Source organism: Balaenoptera musculus, chromosome 14 (genome assembly GCF_009873245.2).
Source record: "Balaenoptera musculus isolate JJ_BM4_2016_0621 chromosome 14, mBalMus1.pri.v3, whole genome shotgun sequence".
Taxonomy (NCBI): domain Eukaryota; kingdom Metazoa; phylum Chordata; class Mammalia; order Artiodactyla; family Balaenopteridae; genus Balaenoptera; species Balaenoptera musculus.
This window is the reverse complement of record NC_045798.1, coordinates 36,117,043-36,131,670: the sequence shown is the minus strand read 5'-3', so window position 1 is coordinate 36,131,670 and position 14,628 is coordinate 36,117,043. Positions and strand designations below refer to the sequence as shown.

The following is a 14,628-nucleotide window of genomic DNA, read 5'->3' as shown; positions in this document are numbered from 1 at the left end:
AGTACATTAAAAATGCTACTCCATTTCTACTGACTTGCACAGTTTACAATGAAAAATCCATTGTCATTCTTATCTTTGTTTCTCGGAATGTATGGTTTCTCTGACTCTTTTAAGATGTTCTTTTTATAGTTGGTGTTGTATACATTGTGTGTTTGTGTTGGGGGAGCACTGTAAGTGTGCATGCATGTTGTGTGGTTTGTGTATTGTGTGGGGTGTTTGTGTATACGCATGCTTTTTTGCATGGGGGCAGGTTTGTGTCTTTGTTGTGTGGAGATGAGTTTGTGTATGGCGGTTGCTTTGTATGTTGTCAGGGGGCTATTTTTTGTGTGCTTTGTTTTGTAGGTCTGGTATTACGGTGTTTCACCTGGTCATTGTTGTCTTTATTTTGATTATTGATATATGGGTGAGAACTTTTTATACCAATTAAAATATTTTTATTTATCCCATTATTTCTCTGTTTTTGTTTTCTTTGTTTTTAAATTCATTGCATCTTTTTGTTGTTGCTTTTGAAAATGTTGTTCTACCTTTTTTTTTTCTCTTTTAATATTTTAGAATTTATCTGTTTGTTTTCCTGGTTGTCTTTGAAATTTAAAAATGCATATTAACATCATACTTCAAAATTTAAAAAAACACCTCCCTTCTCCCATATTAAAAAATTTGGAACACTTTATCTCTGATCACTTCCTTCCCAAAGTTATACTTTTGTTGTCTAGTATTTCAAGTCTGACTTCGGAAATCCCACAAATTATATTCACCATTTTTTCTAACAACACATGAAAAATTTTTTAACACATATTTTAAAAATTACCTTTGTACTTACCATATTATGATAACCTTGTATGTCAGATTGTGCTTGTAGGAACATTCCTTTAGAGCAAATCTCTTAATGGTAAATTCCCTTGGATTTTGTCTGTAAATTCTTTATTTAGTCCTAGTTCTCAGTTCTACATTGACCTTTTCTCTTGGCCCTTTGGAGATAATATTCCACTGTCTTATACTGTTGCTGTCAAAGCCTGCAAAGCCATTTCTCTCTCAGTCTGTTTATTAGTTCTTCTGTTTTGTTTTTAGTGTTCACTGTGATGTGGATTTCTTTTTATGTATCCTGTTTGGGCTCTTTTGGTCTGAATCTGTGGATCTATGCCTTTTAGTGGTTTGAGAATATTTGCAGCTTTTATCTGTTCTCTCCTCTCTTTCTCCAAGTACATTTAAACTTGTGTGTGAGATATTATCCTTCAGTCATTCATGTTTTTAGTCCCACTTTGATATTTTTCATTCCTTTTTTTCTTTGTTTCTTATGGGTAAGTGTTTTTGAATGTATCTTTGTGTTCTCTAAATCTTTCCAGCTATGCCACATCTGCACTCTAACCTTTCCATTTGGTGTAATAGTGGTTCCAGCCTCATCCCCAATTCTGCTTATTTCTGATACTGGGAAATGGTGTCCCTAGCGATCTTGCCTATATTTCGAGAGACCAGGGATGCCTACTCTCCGGAGTGTTGTTATGGTGCAGTAGGAGGTTCAATCAGAGCTCTTCGTTTGTCATGATACATGGAAATGAGAATCTCTTTGCTGTAATTCCCATTAGTATTGAGGCAATATTTTAATGAGTTTTGAAGGAGTAAACAATTTTGAAGGGAAGATTGTAGAGTTATACAGATATTTGAGATTTTCTGATTTATCAGGGTGGGCCCAATAATTTGCATTTCTTAGCGTTTCTAGGTGTTGCTGATGCAGCTGGTCTGGGTAATAAACTTTGAGAGCCATTGGACTAGATGATGTTTTGGTTTTTCCGCTCTGATTCTTTTACATTTGAATAGGGGCGTTATCTGGCTCGGGGATCATTTTATTAACACTTAATAAAACTGCTATAACAATTTCTTTTAGCACCTGAGTAGTTTGTTTAACATCATTGCATTAATGTAATGTTTTATTTTAGTGATCATTCAGGATATGTTCGACCACTACCAGTGCCACGCAGTTTAAATAGTGATATTTCCTATTTTGGTGTTGGGGGCAAGCAGGCTGTTTTCTTTGTTGGACAATCAGCCAGAGTAAGTAAAAATATTTCTTAAAAGTGAAAGTTGATCAAAATATTTTGAGGTTGACTTTCTAAATGTGTTAGTTATCCAGTTTAAGTTGTGGGAATTTATAAAGTACTCTTTTTAATATTTAACAGATGATAAGCAAACCTGCAGATTCCCAGGATGTTCATGAACTTGTACTTTCTAAAGAAGATTTTGAGAAGAAGGAGAAAAATAAAGAGGCAATATATAGCGGATATATTAGAAACAGAAAGGTACAATACATTTTAACTCAGTAATTGTAGATTCATTACTTTGGATGGATGATAAGACAAGAACATTTTTTTCATTTTCTAAGATACTAATGTCATTTTAAAAACTTGAAGATACGGAATTTTCAAATTAAATTTTTATTACTTTTCTTTTAATTATGTGAATAGCAGAAGTGATCATTTATGTGCTTTCTCAGGCTGAAGTCTTCAGAAAACAGATTTTCTCATAAAGCCAAGTAAGCTTTCTGGAAATTGTTCATAAGATTGTAAACCTTTTTCCTTGCACTGAGTTTGAGTTTTTAAATATTTGTTGTATAATAATCATAGAAGCAAAGTAGAAAACAGTGATAGGGTAATAGACTTTTAAGAAATCTGAGCTCCAGAGAAATAAGTAAACGAGAAACTTATTTCTGTTATAAATTTGCATTCAAACGCTCATTTTAATAAGGAGACTGTTCACAAATTTGAATCTTGGTGGTGAGCACATGGTATTTGTTGTATTACTCATTCAACTTTTCTCTGTTTGAAACATTTTAGAATTTTTAAATTTTTTAAAACCTTTTTTAAAAGTAAGATTGAAAAAAATTCTTTTCTGCTTATAAAGCAAATTGTAAAAAATTTTATAAAGAAAATAAAAATAGTCTCAAATACCAGAAAAAAGTACTTATGACATATTTAGTTGAATTTTCTTCTAGTTTAACTGTCATATACTTATGGTTTGAGCTCTGATTTATTAATATTTTGAGTATGTCTTCATTTTAGAAAGTATTTTGGTACACAACACACTTTTAATAGCTTCATAGTATCTTTGGCTAAATGTACAGTAATTTCACTATTCTGTTAAGCATTTAGCTTACTTGAAGGATTTTATTATAATTATAAAGACACTGCCATTAGTATCTTTGCATAACATGTTGCCTGAATTGCAGTTTTTTCTTCGTATAAATTGTTAGAATTTTTATAACCGTTATAAGGAATTTGAACTTAGAAACATTTATGGTGTATATTACAAAGTCACTTTTCTGAAAGGTTGAACCCAAATCATATACACTCCCAACAAAGGTATATTGGAAGTGCCTGTTGGATCATTTCCTTATTTTTCAAAAGAACAAAGCGGGGAGGGAAGAATGATAGCAGAATGTTAGTAGTTTGATAAGTGAAAATAATACCTTTTCTTTCATACTAGTGGGCTGAATTTTTTTCATGTTTATTAGCTACTTTTACTTTCTTTATAACTGAACATTATCCTCTGTCCGAGAAATTTCTTCATTTTGCTCATTCCACCTTTTCCTCTTTAAATTTATTGCATTTATTTAACAATTTACATACCTTAATAACATTGTTTATGTAACAGTATTCTGTCTTATCTTTTCTATGTTATCTTAAAATCACAAAGCCCTATAAAGTATATTGGTGGAAATATTATTTGCCGCGTTAAAACTGGTGAAAAATAGAAATAGAGAATTTAAGTGATTTTTTTCAGAACTGTATACATATGATAAAGCTTGGATAGTACTGAGGTCTCTTGGGTCATCATTTCTTCCAGCTTTTCCTGTGTTGTGTGCTTAGTTCATCCCAGCAAACATTTCATGGGTACCAGTAGGTCCCTAGTCCTTTTCTTTTTCTGACCTGTCCTTTCCAGCCTACTTTTTGGGGGCTCCTCCTCTATTCCTAAGCTGTTATCAGTTACTACTGTGTGGGGGGGGTTGATGATTCTTGATCTATGGGGGCTAGCATGCACGCGCCCCCCCCCCCATATATATATATTCATTCCTATATATACCACTTAATACCAGCAGTTCTCAAATATGTATTTCTTGTCAAGACTTTCTTCTTAAGATTGAAACATTGAATCAGTCTGGACTCCTTAAAGGGAAGAAACCATTCTGGCCATTTTAAACAGAAAAGGATTTCATAAAGGGAATTAGATGCTTAGATGATTATTGGAAGGGCTGAGGGAATGATCTTTAGGCTGAGTCTTGTAGAATGATGCCAGGATATTCCAAACTGACCTTCTAGGGATGCTGCAACATCTGCTGTAATCATGTAGCTGGAGGACCACAGCTGAATCTGGAATTCAGAAACACAATACCTTGTCTCTGATCCAGGAGTTGGAAAAGTCTTGCTGCCACAATTGCTCCAACAATGGACACAGAATTTCTGGCCATTACTAGTGCTGTATCAGTGCTGATGCTTAAGCTGGAACCTGGATACTGGTCTTTCAGTACCTTGCATGGTAACAGAAAACTTTTAAGAAACCTCAGGAGATGGCCTTTGCCTCATTTTTCCCTTCTAAATCTTTGGCTAGTACATCTAATTGGTGAAACCTAATTTGCATCCACAAGCAAAAATTTAAGAGTCTGAGAAATAGACGTTTTTGGATTTCTTTCCATCCTCTGCAGCCTGGGAGGGGACAACATAAGGTGGTACAAATGGCAGCTGAATACCAATTGATCCTATCTAGCACACGCATTTCCAGTTTCAGTTAGATGTCCCTCTCCAGGGGTTCTGTAAATAACTCCCTTTTGGTACATCTGAAATCAAATATCTATAAGCGTTTCTTATTTTCTTCCCCTTTTCCTCCAGCCATTAACAGTATAGTAGTAATTGTAATCCTTGTTGTTAATCGTTCACCACATTTAATTCTTTTAAAATAGTTCCTTTCATTTATCCTCTCTTCCACTCATTTCCACTGCTTGATTCAGCCTTTCCAGCCGCGTCCTTCATCATATGTTTAACATATATTCTAAACTACCTTGTATCCCTTATAGTCTCAAATCCTTCATGTTCTCATTGGTCTGGGATGTTTTTATTAAGTCATCTGCTGGGTGAATGTCACCTCATTTTTATTTTTTTAACTCTGTAGTTCTTGGCTTATAGCTTTCTAATGGCACATTGTTTTATAATCATTTGTTTCTCATCTATTAGATGGAATTTGTAGGGAGGAAGGATGCTGTCTTTCTTTTATCTTGAACCCTATTTTCCTCATGCCCAGGTTGAGTCATAGGGCTTAGAAGCTGCTATCCAAATATTTGGATAATGAACCTGCATCATCAGTAAACCCAAGCTAATCTACTAACTCTCAAACTGTATAAAATGTTACTTATATATTATGTATTGTACCTATAATATTAGTAATTTAGTGTGTAGGGATGCATTGGAATCGTATTGGAGGGTTGGTTTTTATTTTTTATTAAGAAAGTAATAATACACACTTACTAAAAAAAGAAAACCAGTTTCCTAGACATAATAGTTCAGTGTGTATCTTTAGCCTTATAAGTTTTTATGTGTACAACTTATATAGTATATATATGCATGCAATTTTTAACATACAGACTCATAGTAAAAACTGAGAAGTTTGTAATTCTTATCCTCAAACAGTCCCCCACTCCCCCCTCCCCACTTCCCTCTGCAAACTGTAGATATTCTCTGAAAGTGGACTGGGGCCCAGGATGATTTTACTCCCTTTTAAACAGAGTGCCTTTGGGCTAAGCCAGCTGGGTTCAGGCTGCATCCTAGTTTTCCTGAACTTGGAGGGCTGGCTGGGCATTGGTCCTGACCAAGTTAAGTGGTAGGTACCCCAAGCAAGGACTCATTCCACCTTAGGGTAAGTGTTCTGAATTTTGGGGTGCATTTTTAAACTCAGTATTTATTTTTCTTTACCCTTTTCTTTATGATTCTCCAATTCGTGTAGCATTATGGTGTAGCATTCTTCTTGATGTGTGCCAGTTTAGCCATCTATGTAAAAGTTTCCCTCTCCTCACAGCATTGTTGTCACACACTCAGCTGATTTGCAATTGGCCATTTTCCTCCAAAAGATTTTTGAAGCCTGTATTTGAAATTATCCAAGTGAATCACATTAAAGGTTGATGTAAACTTTATTTGTTAATTACAGTTAAGGTGCATGTAATGTGTTGTACTTTATGTTCACTCTTGTAGCCGTCTGATTCTGTTCACATTACAAATGATGATGAAAGATTTCTACAACATCTTATCTCAGAGGAGAAGGAAAAAGATAGCTTTACTGCTGTGGTTATCACAGGGGTACAACCAGAACACATACAGTACTTGAAAAATTATTTCCTTCTTTGGACAAGACAGTTAGCGTAAGTATTTACATTTGATTCAGGACATGTTTCTTCTTATCTTTCTTAAGATAGAAAATATTACAGACATATTGAAGCCTCTTGGCTGTCTGCTTTACTCCTATCCCATTTCCTTCCCTTCAGTACAGGAACCATTACTCTGATGTTAACGTTAAAATGGTTCTGTATTCTATAAATAATGCACCAGTCACCGGTAATGTATTGGTCATTACAAATACAAATATGAGGCCCATGCTTTTTGACAACTGTGATAACATTTAAAATAAACTTGAGTTCATCCAATTCAGCTCATCACTCCCAGATCCCCCCTTTTTCCTTTCCTGTGTAGCATGTATTATAATCTTCCATACCACACAGTTTACTTATTTTTTTGTCTGCCTTCTACCTTGGAATGTCTATCATTTTTTATGCACTGCTGTATCCCAGTGTTTCCTGTTACATAGTAGATGCTCAATAAAAGTTTACTGAATGAATGTATTGAGTCTATTAAAATAAAAAAAAAATCTGTATGTGCCTGTATGACATGAGTAATACTGAAAATAAATCTTTGTGTATCTATTCCAGGAAAACTTCTAGAGAGCATATATTCCATTAGATCAAATCAGAAGTATATGTATTTAATGGCTCTTAAGTTTTTTCCTCTGTAGTTACACAGTGTAGACCTTTGACTGGATTGTTTCCATAATTTGTATTAGCCTGAATTAATTAGTCTTGCAAAAATGGGTATACTGTACAAAATTCATGTTTTTAAAGAAAGTATCTTTTCTTATTTATTCAAAGGGCTGTTGTACTTACTTTGCGATTCTCTATTTTATCCATCTATATTAACAATTAAAATTTTTTATGGGGAAATAAATTTGATTTTAGGAATGCCTTTTTTCTTGAATACTGATGTTTATTGGCTCTGTAACACAAGAGTTTTAAATAGGACTTTGGGATGTTTCTTCTCTAAGAACATCTTTTATTAGTTATTTTATTATTTTTCTTAACCGAAGGAATTCAGTGTACATTAATGACATAATTATAACTTAACTGTTGCTTTTAAAAAGAATGATGTATAACTTCAACCATTCTTTGAAATAGACACTTGCTAAGCTATTTGTAGCACTCTTTCTTAATGTATGGTTGTAAACTTATTGTTGACTATGATGTTAACACTTTTGAGATGTCTGAAGAAAGATCTCATGATTTTCAGTGATTTCCTTTTATCTTAGTAGTGTTTTAAACTAGGACAATTAATGTAATTTTAAAAAGTTAAAATTCATATGAAGGAATATTTTAAATTCCTGCTTGAGGAATAATTACACATGTGATACGGGATATGGGGAGAGGTGAATAATCTCCCCCAAATATAATCTTTTGAAACATTTGCCAAAATAAAATAACAAAGATTTCTGAAGTGGTGGTTTTTGATGGGATAATGTTGAATTTATTAGTTTTAGGAGTATTGGCATAAGATTGTTTCAGTGTCATAGGAGAAGAAAGATGAGAGTTACAGAATGATACTCTCGTGTTGGGGACATAAGTTAAAGATACCCAATCCTGTATACTCCCTGATATTTGAGTCCTTTGTAGAACATCCCTAACAAGTAGAATTATAGCCTCTTAACTTCTAGTTTTAGTTTTTTTGATAAACTATACTTAAAGTATTTGGGCCTTGAAGTTGGAAAGACTTGGATTGAAGCCCCCCCAACTCTATAATTCTGTGACCTTAAGTAAATTAAATTATATATTTTTCTTGCATTCCGATTTCTGTATAAAATGAAGGGTAATAATACCTGAATCTCAGGATTGTTTTTACCATTAAATGGTGTACTCTGTTTAAAAATGCTTAGTATAGTGCTTGGCACCTAGTAGGTACTGCCAAATAGTAGTTATAGAATTTTTTTTGGTAGAAGATGAGATGAACTGTAATTTTATGTGAATTAAAAGTGTAAAGTTATTTTTCTATGTTTTAGGCATATTTATCATTACTATATTCATGGCCCAAAAGGAAATGAAAAACGTACATCAAAAGAAGTTGGACCTTTCAACAACATTGATATTGAAGTAAGATAAAATTCTTTCTTCAAGTATTGTGAATTATTAGGTATCTGTTCTAGTTCCAAGTTACTCTGGACAAGAAAAATCATTCAGTAAATAGGCAACTTCTCTGTCCTTGTCTTTTACCAAAACACTTCCTAATTTGATATCCAAGTAAAGAGATTATTCCTAGATATATTTTTGTGGAACCTTTGTTTACTGTAGTATATAGTTTCTCCTTTCTCTGTCTTCTCTAGAGATATGAGCTGTTACTGAATATCATGTCTCAAAAGCAGGGAAGAAAAGAAATAAATAGTTTCTCTTTTGTTCACAGAAGTCTTATAACGGTAAAGTAAGATTCAGAAGAAAAGAATATTTGAGTGTTGAGTTCTTAGTATCCTTGCCCACACATCAGGAAGAATTTCATGTACATCTTTATCCCACTTCCTACCTCTAGCAGGAAACCTTGAATTAAATGTACTCATCACTTAATATGTCCTTCAGCTCTGCTTTGCTCTTTCTTTGCTTACTTTCAGTTTTTTGTAGTATATTTTTTTTGAGATGCTACTTAGAGCTATTTAATCCAAATAAAAATATATATGTATTTCAATAAGCTAGATGATTACTTGTACAAATAAAAGTAGTTTTTGCCTGTTCTGTTGTTGGATCATAGCTGAGAACAAAAGTAAAGTCACTATAGAATTTAATTGTTTTTGTTTTATTTTTATTTTAGATTTCTATGTTTGAAAAGGGGAAGACACCTAAGATTATCAACCTAAGGGAAATACAAGATGACATGCAGACGTTGTATATAAATACAGCAGCCGATAGTTTTGAGTTCAAGGCTCATGTTGAAGGAGATGGTGTAGTGGAAGGGATTATCCGATATCACCCTTTTTTATATGATAGAGAAACGTACCCTGATGATCCATGCTTTCCATCAAGTATGTTAATCTGTTATCTTAGCTACAAAATGTGAAGTTGTGATTTAGGATAGTGATTTGTTTTCTTAGTAATAATTATTAGTTGGGCTGTTGAGGTTAGATAAATTTAAAAACTTTTTTCCCTCATGCAAATCTTAAGTTATTAAAGTATTTATAATTTTTATAATTCTTAATTTTTGTGTATATTCATTTCCAGATGAATAAAGCAGTGGCTTTGAGAAAGATTATATATTCTTTTATCATAGATCTCTTCCTGAACTGAACTTTTAGCTATGTACTGCATAGTAATCCTTTATATATTCTCCATGTTGTCTTCCTGTTATCTTTGTAGGTATTTATAAAGTAGTTTTAAACTTTACTTAGTCATACTAGTTTTTTCTTTATGCTTTCTGATTTTTGCCTTGCTATAGAAAGGCTTCTTATACCTCAAGATTATAAAAAAGATCCTGTGGTTTTTTTTTCTTAATCATTTTATGTTTACATCTTTGACACATCTCTAATCTTTTTTGTGTGTGGGTTAACTTAATATTTTTCATGTGGGTTTCCAGTTTCCTAACACCAATTATTGAACATTATGATTTTTGTAATAGTTTAAATATCACTTTCATAATAATATAAAGTTCCCATGAGTGCATAGATCTGGATTTTTTACTGTAAGGAATTGATCTAGTTTGTGTTTTTATTTATTAATTTATTATAAATTTATTTATTTATTTATTTATGGCTGTGTTGGGTCTTTGTTGCTGTGAGCGGGGGCTACTCTTTGTCGTGGTGTGCAGGCTTCTCATTGCAGTGGCTTCTCTTGTTGTGGAGCACGGGCTCTAGGTGCGCGGGCTTCGGTAGTTGTGGCATGTGGGCTCAGTAGTTGTGGCTCGCGGGCTCTAGAGCGCAGGCTCAGTAGTTGTGGCGCACGGGCTTAGTTGCTCCGTGGCATGTGGGATCTTCCCGGACCAGGGCTCGAACCTGTGTCCCCTGCATTGGCAGGCGGATTCTTAACCACTGTGCCACCAGGGAAGTCCCTATTTTGTGTTTTTATACATGAGCAATGATACTCTCTTGTCCTTTACACTGTATATTGATATCTATAGGGCAAGACACTATTGTTCTTTTTTGAGAAAATTCTTAATGCTTAATCTTTTGCTCTTCTGGATAAGCTTTGGAATCACTTTGTATTGTACTTTCACTTTAAAAAAATCCTAGTGGTATTATTGGGATTGCATTGAATTTTCATAGATTAACAGTATTAAATTTTCTCATTCAGAATAATTCTTTAGTATAGCCTTAGTATTGTGGGTTTTGGAACCAGATTTCCTGATTTGAATCCTATCTTGGCCACTTTGTGTAAACTTTGACAAAGTACTGCCTGCCTCAGTATCTATGAAATGGGGGGGTAATAATTCTTGCCTCATAGACGTGTTGTGAGGGTTGAATAAGAAACTGCTTCAAGTCCTCAGAATAGTGCCCGACTTTGTTTAGTAAGTGCTCATACATGTTATTACTCAGTGACCTTCCCTCCCGTGAAGTCTCTAGCATGTTTTTCATTTGCCATTTGTAATTTTTGCATGCTTATAGACAAAAACATAAAGTTCTTTATATGATGTTTTAAAATAATAGCCAGTAAGTTGAATGAGATCAGAGGGGTTCTCTAAGAGCAAGTGAAATGGTGTGATTGAAAGGAATATTTACTTGTGCTGGACTTGTGAGAGTTTTTTTGGGAGAAGAAGGCTTTATTTGGGGTGGGGGGAATGATTAATGCCAGAATGACTGAGGTATTACCATGTCAGGATCAGAATGTTTGAATCTAATTTATCTGAATATATGAAAATGTATTACTAACAAATATAAAAATGTAGACAGTTGTGCTTTATAACATAGGTTATAATTCTAGCTGTATCATAAAGTAAGCTTACATTCAGTATTATTAATTTGTCCAAACTAGGCAAACTTGCTGTTGCTAGATACTGTAGATTTTCCAGATGATTTTTATGTAAGTAAACTGGTTCTGACAGAGTTGTGAAGCTTGTGGTTTAGGTACAGGATTCAAGCTCCCATATTTATAAATAGGTTTTAAAGATTGCAGGCTCAGTAGCTAGTATAGTACTCCTAACACAGATTGATTAGTATGTAAGTAATTATTGACTTTGTAATGAGAAACACTATTGGTAATGTGGAACCACTTTGAAAATCTGCCTTTTTGAGGGCAAACAGAATAAAGCCACCTTTAGGTTTTATAGAATGCAATGTTAAAGATCATAAGAATTTTTGTTACCATTTCTCTGAAGTAGCTTTAACATTTCACTTACAGAAATTGATTTCTCAGTGGTAAAAATTGCATATACTTTATAGCAATAAACATTTTGTTCCAATATTCCTTTGTTCTAGAATTAAAAGATGAAGACGATGATGATGACTGTTTCATACTTGAGAAAGCGGCAAGAGGGAAAAGACCTATTTTTGAATGTTTTTGGAATGGACGACTAATACCATATACATCTGTTGAAGAGTAAGTTCTGATTTTTGCTGAAATTATATTGTTTTGTGATCTAATCTTTTTACTAACTAATACTTTGTTCTGTTCAAGCTTTGACTGGTGTACTCCTCCTAAGAAGAGAGGGCTTGCACCGATTGAGTGCTACAATAGGATATCTGGTGCATTATTCACTAATGACAAATTCCAGGTCAGCACAAATAAACTGACCTTTATGGATCTTGAGCTAAAATTGAAAGATAAGAACACCCTTTTTACAAGGATTTTAAATGGACAGGTATGGTTTTAAGTATCAAGTTTTGAATATTTGCAAGTGTTCTGTTTTAAGTACAACAAAAGTCACTAGTAGTGTAGATTTGTACTGACAATTTGCATACTTTTCATTTTATTTAATCAGGAGTATAAATTTTCATTCATGAGCATTTATGTGTTCACTCAAAAATTTCAAACTGATTAGATCTTGTTCAGATAAAATTTACAGATCTTTTATCAGATCTTCATCAGTACCTTGACATAGTAAATAGAAGCTACAGAACCATGTCTATTTGATAAGAGCATACAAGAACAATTTTATCTAATACAAAAGCTGTGTTTATATATTAATAACCTAAATATGCAATTTTAATCTAATCTTGGGGGTAAAATTGAGGTAGAACTATGAAATACTTTGGGCTAAAAGGTGCTGTGAGATTGATCAGTATTAAAATCTGCATTAATCAATAGAAAAAGAATGATAAATTTTTTAAAAAGTAGGATAGAACTAGTGTACTTTTATTCTACCTAAGTACCTCAGAAACTTTTACTTGATACTACTCTTTCAGTAGTTTAATGTTAAGTTGCCAGGAGATGGATGCGTTCATTCTGAACTTAAAATTGCTTAAGCAATAAGCACAATACATGACACACAGTATTTATAGTCAGTCATCCCTACAACATGTTGAAATTCATTTTGCTCTTAATAAAAAGTTACTGAATCTTATATAATTTTATCGAATACAAGGGCTGTACATTGAAATACAGCATAAAAATTTGGTAGGCGGACTGTCCCATTCCTAGTTAATAATTTTATATTCTTGTCAAGTTGACAAAGTGACAACAGTAATTTGCGGATTCAGGAAGGAGTTGGTACCTGGGAACAGATTAGGGGGAAGAGTTCCTTGAAGATATATGCCATTTTTGAGTGTTTACCAGGTACATGTTACTTCTTATTCAAATAACTTTTTAAAACCAAAAGTTGGTTTTTTTTTGGTGATTAACTTACTGGCCCTTTGACTATAAGCTGCAAAAACTTAAGCTGAAATCAGTTTTAGTTTTGCCCCATTTTCATTTGGAAATGGTATATTGTGGAATAAGATATATAGGGGGAAATGAACTTCTATAACTTTATGCAAAGTCTTCTGTGAAAGCATGTGATGTAGAGATTATCTTCCCTACTCATTCTCCTAAAGATAGGCATTAAACAAGTATATAGCACCTTATGCTAGAATGTAAATCTCTATACTGTCTTCCATCAGGGTGAAGAATGCTAAGCAGTAGCACATTTTCTTCTTATGTATTATTAGAAAACAATTTTTATTTTATGATTTATTTTCTGAATAAATATAGATATATAATACATAATTAAAATGTGTTTTGCATAGCAATATTTCTCTACCTTTTTTTCACTATCACTTTATAAAAGAGCTTTCTTGACCTTTTCTCCCCCTAATCACTCCCCCCAATGACATTTTAATACCATGGATATACCATATATACGTTTAAGTACTATATGTATTTAAATCTGTGCCTGATACATAAAAAGATATTTTTATTGCCCTATTGAGAATGTGCGTCGTTCACAGTAAGAAAGCTTCCACTTACCCTTTTCCCCTAATCAGCTAGTTCTCCTTATCCTAGGCAGCCAGTGTTTGTCATTTTTTGGTATATCCTAGGATTTAAAACAAGGAAGCAAATCTTTGTTGATATTGACCATTGAGACCTTGGACCCAAGGATGTAGCAAAGATTTTTCTTTCTTTAGTAATGTGTTTGATAGAAATCTAAATTTGTATGGGAGAAGGATCCAGCAAAATATTTTAGTTTTTTATTAGGTTTTCTGGGGTGGGCAGGTATGTGGAAGGAAAAATGAAATGAATGAGAAGTGTCTGTGGTTGTATTTGTTTACTAGTAGCTATATTTCATAGAACATTTTAAAATTTTACAGGAGCAGCGAATGAAGATTGACAGAGAATTTGCTTTATGGCTGAAGGACTGTCATGAAAAGTATGACAAACAAATAAAATTTACACTTTTTAAAGGAATAATTACACGTCCTGATCTTCCTTCTAAAAAGCAGGGCCCCTGGGCGACTTATTCAGCAATAGAATGGGATGGAAAAATATACAAAGCAGGACAGCTGGTAAGTTTAACTTACTTTTAGATTTAATTTTTAGTAGAATTTGAAACTAAATTAGATGTATTAGAATTTATCAACAACCAAAAATAATATATTTACTCTTGGCTCCTCAGGAGCCAGAAAAGAACGAAAAGGCCAAACGGATTTTAATTACGTAATTTAACAGGACATTTTATAAAAAACTTGATTTTTGCCAAAGGCTCAATTAACAAGGTTTTTATTGTTTCTTGCACTAAACTTTACTCAAATGGAGAATTCCGTTTTGTTTTTTTAATTGTGATATGGAGAAATTATTTTTCAGCAAATTTTTATTGAGTGCTGCTCGTGAGTTACTGTGCTATTGACTGCATTGTAGAGAATGCAGAGATCTAGGGGATGTCCTTT

The 14,628-nt window shown here is 33.3% G+C and overlaps 1 protein-coding gene across 2 annotated transcripts in view; it reads left to right on the top strand.

Moving 5' to 3' along the window:
* SMCHD1 (structural maintenance of chromosomes flexible hinge domain containing 1) overlaps positions 1-14,628 on the top strand; it is a 134,657-nt gene that overhangs the window by 30,521 nt on the left and 89,508 nt on the right. For both annotated transcript variants that reach the window (XM_036874911.1, XM_036874912.1), the window contains 8 exons: positions 1,935-2,049; positions 2,175-2,294; positions 6,231-6,397; positions 8,356-8,446; positions 9,153-9,363; positions 11,746-11,866; positions 11,945-12,128; positions 14,053-14,247. In XM_036874911.1, coding sequence (XP_036730806.1) covers positions 1,935-2,049; positions 2,175-2,294; positions 6,231-6,397; positions 8,356-8,446; positions 9,153-9,363; positions 11,746-11,866; positions 11,945-12,128; positions 14,053-14,247 — 1,204 coding nt within the window. The remainder of the gene's footprint in view (positions 1-1,934; positions 2,050-2,174; positions 2,295-6,230; positions 6,398-8,355; positions 8,447-9,152; positions 9,364-11,745; positions 11,867-11,944; positions 12,129-14,052; positions 14,248-14,628) is intronic.